The 12,035-nt window shown below is 43.9% G+C and overlaps 1 protein-coding gene across 1 annotated transcript in view; it reads left to right on the top strand.

Moving 5' to 3' along the window:
• Positions 1 to 558: 558 nt before the first annotated feature.
• Positions 559 to 12,035, top strand: part of tshz3b (teashirt zinc finger homeobox 3b) — a 36,306-nt gene continuing 24,829 nt past the window's right edge. Inside the window, exons 1-2 of the mRNA XM_018692870.2 lie at positions 559 to 697; positions 1,162 to 1,681. Of these exons, the coding sequence (XP_018548386.1) occupies positions 1,642 to 1,681 (40 nt within the window). The 5' untranslated portion in view covers positions 559 to 697; positions 1,162 to 1,641. The remainder of the gene's footprint in view (positions 698 to 1,161; positions 1,682 to 12,035) is intronic.

The raw sequence follows: 12,035 nt of genomic DNA, 5'->3' as shown, positions 1-12,035 counted from the left end.
TTAAATAGCTCCTATCAGACCACGTAAAGAAAAAAAAACGGGGGGAGAAAAGTACCATCAGCGGCCAAGAAAGTGTTTTGGCAGTATGCGCTAGAGCTCGGGTGATCCGTGCGCTCCACCAAGCCTGCATGCATGGGAGCAGCCTGAGCCCGTCATCTCCTCCTCCTCTTCCTCATGTACATTATTACAACAAGGGAGACCCAATCAAGCACGTATCTCATCGATTCACGCACACACACACAGACACACACGCGCGCGCGCGCGCGGCCACCCTACCACGCGCTCGCACACGCACGCGCACACGTGCATACGCGTACATGCTGACTGAGTGACTTGCCCTCAGCGGATTTTTCAAAGCGCTCTCGGACAAAATAACGTGGCTGTGCCAGGCAGGGGCAGCGTGTGGGCGACCAGTCCCGGCCGTCACCTCCTCCTTTTCTTCCTCCTCCTCCTCCTCCTCCTCCTCTTTTTTTCCTCCGCTATCGGTCCCTGAGAATTAACAAACTGAAGAAAAAAAGCTGCATGTGGCTTTTTTTCTCACCACCGACAGGACTTGCCAGAGGCGAATGGATTTTTATGAGATGGTTTCAGGCACGTTTCAGCTGGTCCACCTCTTGGCTTTGAATTGTGCGTGATTACCGGGGAGAGGGAAAAGCGAAAACCTCATGGATAGCGCTGCGGTGGATCAGCCCGTAAAGTAAGTATGCATTTCCGTTCAGATCACGCTGTCAGCCTGTGTGTGCTTGAGAATGATACTGTATATGTGTGTTCTTGTTAGGGCTACCATGTGCCTGCATGTCTGCTCCTCTCTTTCCATCTGCAATATGACTGATGTTACGCACATTTCAAACCACAACCAAAGGCTTCTGATCCCCCCCTCCTCGCTCGCTCGGAATAAACGGGGCTAGAATAAGGTAGTGAATGACAGAAAGAGTGAGAGGGGTAAGAGAGGCAGGGGGTGGGAGGGAGGGAGGGAGGGGGTGAGGTGGGGGATAGAGAGAGGGAGGGAGAGAGAGACAGGGAGCTACGTGACGCCTATCAGCGGCGGAGAGGTTGAACCGTAGAGGAGGCGCAGGGCTTCAGTTGTGTCAGCTCTTGATGTGTTGTCCCCTTGTTTGCGGACTTTTGACTGACGCGATCATTTGGTTTTATCTCTTCAAGCTTGCCTGTTGCAGCCTCCGACGCCAAATAAAGAGGATCACACGGAGGCACAAGACGCTTCTTCTTCTTCTTCTTCTTTTTTTTTAAATTTTTACCTCCCGTCTCTGTTTTTCTACCGCGAAGCCCCCTCTGTTCCTGCCCCCACCACGTCCATCCAAGTCGGAGCGGGCGAGAGAGCGAGATCGAGAGACCGACAGAGAGAGCAGCCGACCGGGGAGTCACGCTGGTTCTCGCCCCCTTCTCTCTCTCTCTCTCTCCTTTTTAATTATCTTCGCATCTACTGGCTCTTTCTCCTTTGATTTCTTTTTCTGTTCCAAAACTACTCATACTCCCCTCCTTACACGAACCCTGCCCGATCTATGTGGGAGCCCTGAGAGCGCACCCAGGGGGCAAAACTGTGTATCAAAGCTCCGCGGATTCCCCAGGCAGCCCTCGGATCACCGGGGACAGAAAACTCCCTGCCGGGCCCCCGAAGCCGACATGCCGCGGAGGAAGCAGCAAGCGCCTCGGCGCGCCGCAGGTACGCACTGGCTTTGGTTTGCATGCAATTTACCTCTCTCTCTCTCTCTCTCTCTCTCTCTCTCTCCTCTTCTCCCCCCCTCTCTCTGTTTGTGCCCCTCCTCCCCGCCTCCCCCATTCAGTTACTTTTTCATTGATATTTCCCTCACCCACATAGTAACGTTTATGTAACTGCAACATCTTCTGTTGGACACCGTAAAGTAATGAGGAAAGCAAAATAAATAAATAAAAAAAATAAAAAATCGAGCACTACTTTTCACAGCTCCAGTGCCCTCAACACAACTTTTGCCCTCTCCTGACTTATCCTACAACTTCTGCCATAAATATTATTATTATAAACGGTTTGCAGTAGCAGCCACTGTAGGCTACCTCTGCTATAACACATTACCATGGATTTTTAGAATTCCAGAGACACACTTTACTCCACGGTGTAGTCCATTAGTAAACACACATAGGTCATTTTTATGTGGTCTGCAGAAGACATGAAATGATTAGTCAATTAGTCGATTAGCTGATTAAAAAAAACTCTTCTGTTTTGATAATCCATTAATTGCTGGAGTTACTTTTCAAACAAAAATGTCAAAACATGCAGTTGTCAGCCACTTTCAGTACAAACGTTCTCTGCTTTTCTAACTTTATTATATATTACTGGGTTTTTTCTTCTGTCATGACAAAAAAAGACAATTATATTCAGATGAATTGATGCAGATACTCGTCAGTCTGTAGATTATTATTTTTAATGCACGCATGTCATGAAAAGGTGTGACCCAGTAGTTACAGCGACCGTCCTATCGCCTCTACAAAGGTCAGAGGTCAGCCTTTACATACTTCTCTAAGCATTCTAGAGAGGAGTGCCCTGTGAGAGTTTTCAGTGTGAAAAGTCCTTTTTTTGTTCTCGTTCTTCATTTTCACCTCGCCTCAGAGAACTTGGTCTTTTATAGATCTCTCTTTACCTCCCTTTACTCGTTCACGCTGCCTCCTCCTCCTCCTCCTTGTATTGACTGTGGAATTAAGGATCTATACTGGCGAGGTTTGGTGGAACCTTAAGGTCAGCTGACTGTCACGTAGGCCTTCGATGCTCGCTGATTTCTTTTGGGGCAGCCTGATTTACTCTACATTACAGCAACTTAACTCTTTTAGCAACATTTGTCTCATACAATCAGTATCTTTCTATTTTTCTTTCTGTTTTTCTTTCAATTTGTAAACGTGTTTTGATACACAATACTTGGTTTAAGTGAACTTGTTTGATTTTTGAGCAAATTTAATCTCTCATCATATCATTATATTTCCCCAGTAGTCACATAAAAACCATTCTTATAGTTTGTTCTCAGTCAGTAGTCTTTGTTTCTTTGAGACTTTAATATTGTAACCTCTCTGAAAATGTACCATCCTTGTTTTTCATCAGGGTTCGGTCTGTTTTTCTCTTCCCTTTCGGTTTCTGGGAAAGACTTTTCCTCTGGTCTAAAGATTCTTTCACAGCCTGGTGAGGCAGTGTATACTGGAAGAGAGCTTTAATGGACAATTGCCATCTTTGATTTGATGCCTGATTGATCACCTGTCATCTGGCTGAGCCTTTGATCTGTTCATTCCCGATAAGTGTCAATAAATCACCCCTCCCTCCAGCCTTCCCTCTCTCGCTCGCTCTGGTAGCAAAGCAGGGCAGTCATGTCTGGCCTTGCAAACTTCTAGCCATCGTTTAATTACATTTTTTTGTATTTTTCCCCTTTTAGTGGCTTAAATTTCCTACTTTTTCCTCCTTTCATCTCAGACCTGACAAGGATAAAGGACTGAACTCGGCTTTTATTTTATGTTGCTGCTGAAGTGGAAGGAGACTTTTGGTGCTTTTCTCATCACATCATTTTTCGAGGCTAATAATTTGTGCTCGTTTTTAAAATTTGAGGTTGTGAGTCAATTAAACAAATTAGACGCACCTTAATTTTATTTATAGCTTTTGTCTGTAGCATGTCATCAGGTGGCTTTGAAACACTAATTACCATTCATAGTCATCGTAGTAGATTGGTAATAAAATATTCATGACCTTTAACATTTTAATTTAAGTCAAGCACACCCTTGTTTGCAACTTTGTTAAACTCCAGCAAATGTAGTCTCCAAAATTGCCTACAGTCTAGCAATGCACACACACACATTCTAACACACATAATTACATCAGTGCAGTGGCGCATACACACAAGACATGCTGCAATTACTTTATAGTACATATAAACAAGACTGCAATACTTTTTGCACACACGCTCATGGAGTGGTATGAAAAATGTAACTATTAGCCTAATCGTGAGGCGGAAGACTGGTTTGCTCCATCAGAAGGGCCCGTCAGAGAGACTTTGTTTCATATTTGATTTAATTGTCTGCCCTCTCACAGCCACATTCATCAATGGCCTTAATGGTCAATCAGAGGCTGGCAGAAAGAGAGAGGGAGAGAGAGTCTTATGTATTCTCAACCCAGGGACTTGATCAAAATGTTTTAGCTAATGGACGCATTGGGTGGGGGCAACGGAATGGGTGGATGTACGGATAGATGGATGGATGGATGGATCCATGCATAGTGGGATGACTGAAAGCCTTTTTATTCAGTTGGAATGAGCGAGTGAGTGTGCCGGCAGTGAGAGCGGGAGAGAAAATGAGGCATTTATTTCTTTGATGAGCGGACGAGAACAAACACGAGGCAGGCAAAGGAGGAGTTTCATTTTACACTATTGGCAACTTCCTATTTTTTACTCTTCATTCCTCCTCCTCCCACCATCTCCTTCTCCTTCCCTCCCTCCCTCCTTTCCTGGCTCACAGCTGCAAGTTATAAGGTTGAGGAGAACTGCATGGCACAAAAAAAGTGATGACAAATTGATTGCGCCACAGTGATGGTAAGAGTTATGGGAGGATGGCAAATGATAGGTCTTGATTAGAAACTTGGGGGGTGGTGGGGGGTGTTTTTTTGTTGTTGTTGTTGTTTTGTTTTGCCTTTTTTTCCACAGCAAAATCTATTCTGTTCTTCTACTTCTCCTCCCTTTTATGTCACTGATTTGGTCTCTCTATCCTGTACCCAGGAAATGAAGCATTTTTCAAGGGTTTGTGGTTAAAGGCGGCGAATCACTCAACCATCAAATTTGTTAAAATGACAGAAACTCGTAAATCTGTTTAAAGGTCAGAGTGCTTATCGAAAAGTGTCTTTAATTCTGCTGATTTGGAGCTTTTCATGTGCCAAAACAGACCATATCTAGATCCACTTGAACATGGCATCACAGTCCTATCCAAACTCTTCCACAGGGTTCTGTTTTTGTTAGGGTACAGATGTAGAGAAATAACCAGTTTCCTTTACACAAGTCTACATCTGTCTCTATCCTCCCCGTGATCCCACATGCTCTTCCTCTTTCTTTTCCAGCAAACCTCTCCACCTCCCCCACCCTACCACCACACACACTTCCCACCCCGGCGATGGAGCGCACTCAGCCGTCTAAAAAGAGGAGTTGTTTTGCCAGCTTCATTAGCGTTCTCCTAATTAGCCGAGCATCTGATGGATCTCTGACAGGCCTAATGATTGGAGATGACAAGCTCCGCACACTGTCACGCTCGCCAATTAGGTCTGCAGCGTAGCTGGATGTAATCAACTTGATCTTACACCGTCCTCATTTGCCCCCCTACCCCTCCTGACACGTCCCCCCCTTTTTCTACCCCACCACAGGTGTGGGTTTGGGCAGTGGTGGCAGGGTATGGGTATCAGTGGCGACAGATAGGTAGGAAGCTAATCCTGGTTGTTTCTGAAATGAGCGGTACAGATTTTTTTAAGTACTTGACCAGAGAAATTAGTCTGTGAAAGTGGCAACATTGTGTGTGTGTGTGTGTGTGTGTGTGTGTCTATTAAAAACATGGGTCAATTTAAGTCACCCCGGCTTATTCATGTACACATGTATACGTGCACACACACATACTACTTTCTGGGATATTTATTTTTTTAGTGCGCCTGACATCAGGAAAGGACAAAGCTCAGACGAGCAGTGGGCTTTTGTCTGTTGGCTTCAAAGCCAGGCTAGACCAAACAGATCATTGTTATAAGGGAGGAAGCTTGAACATCAAACAGCCAGATTATTTTTTTTACCTGTACATTTTTTACAGTTCCTTATTCTACTTACTTATAGCCTCACACGTGGAACTACAAAGCTATTGTTTCAAAGCTATGTAGGTTATTTAAAATGAAAGATGTTTAGCAGTAAGTAGTAGCTGCACGGTTTTAACATAGCGTTGTGTGTGTGTGAAGGTGCATTGTCCTCTTATGAGCCTACTGCAGATTGATGACGTTGACACTGGTCATTATTAGCTACTCAATGACACTTTCTCAGAGTGGGAGGATTTTTCACCCGAGTTGATTTTTCAGAAACACCTATCATCAGCATGGTGTCCAAAGAGGCTAAGCATGATTTATGTAAATATTAACATCAAGACAGATCTGGTTCTGTCCAACAGGAGATAGATGGCAGCCGTGGAGGAAAAGCAGCTGATTTCTGTGATTTCTCTGCCTCCGTGTGTGTGTGTGTGTTTGTACGTCTGCGAGTGTGTGTGTGTGATTGATTGTAGATGAGAACAAGAGATTAATCACGCTTGATGTGTGTTAACGTTGCACTCGCGGTGGATCTAAGTCGAGATGCAGTGGCCCATTTAAATATACTCACTCACACACTCACAGATTCACAGGAGGGCGCGGGTACACTTGCACACATACTCACAATGCTGATACACACATGTTCACATTGTTCAGCTGCATATAGCGAAGATTTTTAACTGGGATTTTTAATTTCTAAATGTACAATTTGCTGTTTTAAAATACATTTCATGTGAGAGGTGACTGCAGTGAAAATAATCTTGTTTTTAAAAATACAGCAAGATATAATTTACTGCCACCTTATATCAGAGTCTACAGTCCAGTCCAGTGGATGGCAATAGGGTCAAATGAAACAATATACAATATAATAAAGCTAATTAACCTTGTTTAAAAAATATCTTAATAAATCTATTGATGCCCTTTCCTTGTATGAAAAGGTAAAATAGTATTGTTTATTATATTGTACTATCAATAAGCAAGTTATAGATAACCTTTGTCCAGTAATTTTATCTCATATATTTCTTTAGCCATGTTAAGCTTACTTAGTGTAGCACAGATAAATGAAACTCTTTTTTTTCTCTCGCTAACTCTTGGATAAAATACATCATCTTATTCAGGACATGTTTTCACTCCCAAAACTTTTGATTTTTGTCTTTTGTATTCTAGTATTCCACTTCAACATTTCAAAGGTCACCTGAAAATGACCTATTAGACACGGTAGAGGAATTACTCAAGTCCTTCATTGAAAGATGAAATTCAGAAGTTACTCATCCCTGAAGAGAAAGTTGTCCACTCCAATTTCTAATGAAGTGGATATATTTGAATAGCAGCACTTTAAAGTTTTCCATCTGCAGTCCATTAATCCGATGGTTGGTGGTTCTTTAATGCTTATAGCCTGACTATTCCCCACCTGACTTAAACTAAAATATATTAATTCTCTTTAAAATGCATTTATCCAATTTTTTCAGATGTAACTCATTCGTGCTGACAGATCGGAGTAAGAAATATTAAAAGTGAGGGGAGTTCTCTTTACGAATTACGTGCTGTAAAAGGCTATATGGTTCCCTACACCTTGAAAGCACGTGTCACTCTTTTGTTTGTTAGTTTTTTTAGCATGGCATAATGTCACGTATGGAACTTGGGATAGAACTGTAGTCATTAAATGTTTATCAGTGCTCTTACTGGCCTGTCTCGGACTAAAACTTAGCATGTTTCCTAACTTTTGCATGTATGCTAAGCTGACAACACAACACTGTTCCAGTCTCTGTGTCCCAGTCTCAGTCCTGTTCCCCGCATTACTTTGTGCAGAGTGAGTCTTTCCCAGGCAGCTAACTGACATTGTGATTAGTTATGGCCTTCCTCTGCTTTTCTCAGTGCTCCTGCCCCACAACGCTCTGCCACAATGAACTGGGAGAGAGAGAGTGTGTACGTATAAAGTGGGAGAACTGTTGCATAGTTAAATATTCTATCATAGGCAAAGACAGAAAGGGAATGAGATTGTAAAAAAGATTATAAGCATGGGCAGGAGAAAGCAGAAGTGAATGAAAAAGCAAGCAAGTAGACAAATGACGATCATAGACAGAGAGAAAGAGGGAGGGGAGGGGATGGAGGGAGGGGAGCTGGAGCTTCCTTGAGGATAAGTGGCTGATGGTTTATAAACAGTGTTTCTTTTCCTCCCTCTCCCAGAATCTTCCGTCATGGCTCCCATTAAGTTGACAGCTGTCAATTAGAGCTCCCTTGGTCTGGCGCACTGCACTTTATTGCAGGCAGTTGATGCTGTCATTTTGCTCCCAGTTTCGCCTTGAGCGTTATCACGAGCGCTCAAACAGTCAATAGCTGATGCATCAGCAGTTATTTCTTAAATTGGCTCACAAGGCTGCATCCTGCATCATCACCCCCCCACCCCCATTCTTCTCCCTCTCCTCTGTCTATCCCCTCCCTGTTCTCCTCTTTTTCCCAAAAGATTATTTTGTGAGGAGAGAGCAATGGATTGTGCCTGTAGAGAGGTGGGTGCAAAGAATGCAAGAGAGGTTGCAGAGGACAGGACACATGCATACTAAGAAACTCTATATTTTCTTTTGTTATTTTCTTTGGTATGAAATTAAGTATACCATATAAACATCAAGTGCAACTAAACATATGTTTAAGGGTAGTAAGAAAGGACGATGGAAAGGAAGGAGGAAGTACAAGGTTTATTAAAGAGACTGTCTCTTTGGGACACGTTTATTACAGTATTCTTGATAGTAGCCTTTTAAATGTAACAAATCAGAGCAGATTTCTTAAAATATCTGTGAATTAAGTGTGTTGCAATTAAAGTTGCTTAAACTATATGCAAAGCAAAAGTGTCCGATTGTATTTGGACAATGCATACAATGTATGTACTGAAAAGCAGGGTAACACTGTCTGTGCTAAAAAAAGGGCAATGTGCAATAAAGAATAATAATTAGAAAGAGTGAAATGAGGAAGCAGAGAATTACAAAAAGAAGTACAAATACTTAAAATGAGAGATTAAAATAAGATTCACGATCTGTGCCTTGTCCCATTTAAAAAACAAGAAAAAAACAACAACTATGTAATGGACTCCAAACATACCTTTAATAACAGAGATCAAAGGGTACTGGTCTTACCAACCAACTAGTGGCCCCTTGCTGTATTTGATTGGCTCAAAGGCCCACACTGAGGCACCCTGCTACAACAGGAATTGGAGTGAATGGAGCGAGATCTCCGTATGCACACACACACACACACACACACACACACACACACACACACACACACTTCCTGTGCTGACACAAGGCAGATATATATGTATTTACTGCTACATAGACCAGATCTGCTGTATTATGGGAAAAAATGCTTCTGGGGTGGTCTGTGTTCTGGCCACAGGCTCACAAGAACATGTCTTAAAATCAAAGAGGTCATACGCATCATCAAATACTGGGTTCAAATCATGGTTTCAATCATATTAAGAAATGTGGACAAATTTCTGAGAGAAACCTTTACTAGTCAGCCAAGTAGTCAGTGCTGTTTCCAGCAACAAAAGTAGCTTCTGTTTATGGTTAGCTATATTATTATAGCATGTAAAGACTGTTGTACTTCATATCATGTTCAGGAGACAGGATACTGTGTGTGTGTGTAGAAAAGAGGCTCATGGAGTGTAGGGAACTGCAGGCCCAGTAGGAGGATGAGACAGTGTCAAGACAAGGTGCGTGTGTGTGTGTGTGTGTGTGTGTGTGTGTGTGTGTGTGTGTGTGTGTGTGTGTGTGTGTGTGCGCATCTTTTGAGTGTCATCTGGGCTTGGCTCCAGGTCTGGGTTTCTTTTTACCCTCAGTGGGGGTTTCCTTTATGTCTGCAAAGTGTGTGTATGAGTGTGTTTGTGTGCACGCTCACACAATCAGGACCGTTCGCTTCCCTTTCCCACGGAGGCTTTGGCTATACCTAGACAAGACTGGCAGCCATCAGTCGTGTGTGTGTGTGTGTGTGTGTGTGTGTGTGTGCGTATGTGTGTGTGTGAGTGCATCTGTTTGTTAGACGGTGGCTGTGATAAAAGGCAGGGGAGCCAGCAAGGACCCGTCTTGGGCCCTGGTAATCAGGGCCAGCCTGAGCTGACATCCTTCTCAAGCTGACAGCGCCTTCCTCTTCTCTTCTCTCCTCACACACACACACACACACACACACACACACACACACACACACACACACACACATATGGCTGAATGGTCACCACTCAGTCACTGCCAAAAGACAGTCCGACATGCCTTTGGCCCTCCAAGTCTTCCTTCTTGTTTCATGTTCTGATCAGTTTCAGATGCTGGGGATTATCCATACCCGCTACAACACCACGACTGTGTGTCTGTCTGAAGGTTTATGAGTCAACCAGGAAATGCATGGTTTCATATGGTCTGAGCTTACACGGGTGTGGTAGGAAACATGCGTTAAGAACCAGCACACTCACCTCTGAGTGTGTGTTTCTGTCTATTTTGTGTGTGGTCTCAAAGAGGGTTAAGAGCAAGGAGGCAGGTGAGATGCACAAGAGAGAGAGAGAGAGGGAGAGAGAGAGAGAGAGAGAGAGAGAGAGAGAGAGAGAGAGAGAGAGAGAGTCGACCATGCTGAAAAGGGAGAGAAAAGTGAGAGAGATGAGAGGAGTGAGGAAGAAGGCTGTTTTATTTTATACTGCGAGGGCCTGTTGCTAATTAATGTTTCTTGGTCGGTTTCTGTCGGAGCTGAGTAATGTTTTTGATCTTTATGCCTGATAACTGCATACCTAATGAGATTTCAAAGCTGGTGGAGATGGGAGTTGCTGCTCCCTGCAATTATTGACAGATGCCTTTTCTCCGCCACTGGCTGCCGCGCCATAAATCCTTCCTCAGTAATGAGCTTGAGAAGTGCCACCCTGCCAGTGAGCTAATGAAACCGAGCAAGGGGGGCCTTGTGTGTGTGTGTGTCTGTGTGTGCATGCGTGCAAAAGAGTGCATCACACTCCTCTGACACATTTTTTTCTCTTTAAATGCACTCTGCAGATGTCAGCCACCTCGCCTCCTAACGACAAAGAGAGAAAAGAGGCAGGAGAAAGATAGTCAGCGAGGAAGATTGGGGAAAAAAAAAAAGAAATACAAAGCAGAAGTCTCTCTCTGTTTCTCCACTTTATGAGAAGTTTCAGGGTGGTGCTGGGGGGTACTCAGGTTACAGCCCCATGTTAAGGCTATTTGTCTAGGTTTGGCTGTTTTATTTGAAATACTAGTATCTCTGTTGCCAAACGGGACTGTGATTGATATCGTTGCGCCCCCCCCCCCCTCGCTGCTCGCCTGCCCATAACCAGCAGTTGCTTCTCTCTCCTTTTCTTCTCTTTTTCTTTTGCCTTGATGAACTCTTCCTCTCTATAACTCAGCCAGGGAAGGCAAAGGGCTTGAAAAAAAAAAAGGAAGAAAAAGCCATGCGAAGAAAGGGAGAGCACAAGAAAAAAGGGGGAAACTGAAAAGGAAAAGTGGGACGACCTTTTCTTTGCCCCAAACACATTCACCCAGACAGAATATCTGGTGCAGGTTTGAGCGCATGTATGCGTGCACTTGCATATTAGACTGTGCATTGATGTGGTTGTCGTTTAAAGTATGTATGTGGGATGCATGTATGTTTGGCGCATGCTTTTGGAGGTTTCCAAGAAACCAGAGGAGGAGAGCAGTGAGTAGACGAGTACCGTCTCACTGCCAAACAGTCGATTTCCCCCTCTCATTGTCCCCCTCCATACATCACAGACCCACCCTTCTTTCCTGACACAATGACGTGTGTCATTTATCAAACAGGCCTTTGCCAGGGCCTCGCATGTGTGTGTGGGAAAGCATAGGGGTGCGTGCGTATGCATTTGTGTGTGCATACAAGCACATGCTGTACGTGTGCTGCAGTGTTTAGGGGAGTCCTTCCTTCTGCCTCTGAGGTCCTCCAGGAAAGGAGAGAGGGATTGAGGGATGAACAGCGAGGAGGAGAGAGAGAAACAGAAAGAGGGGGATTACTGGTGTTGAATGAGTGAGTGTGTGAGAAGTTGGGGGAGTGGAGGAAGAAATCGGCTGGACTAGTTTCACTAATGTTTTTGCTCGGCTACTTTCCATATCCCCTGTGGGTGACCGGGAGAAAAACAGCATGTGAGTGTGATATTGATACAGCAACTTTAAACAGTATTTTACACACAATTACTCACATTTCGTATGATAGAGAAGTATAGATTGTAAATCATACCTCCATTAATCTCCTT

The sequence above is a fragment of the Lates calcarifer genome, linkage group LG2 (genome assembly GCF_001640805.2).
Source record: "Lates calcarifer isolate ASB-BC8 linkage group LG2, TLL_Latcal_v3, whole genome shotgun sequence".
Classification (NCBI taxonomy): domain Eukaryota; kingdom Metazoa; phylum Chordata; class Actinopteri; family Centropomidae; genus Lates; species Lates calcarifer.
The sequence above is the reverse complement of the archived record's forward strand: the minus strand, read 5'-3'. Positions and strand labels throughout refer to the sequence as shown.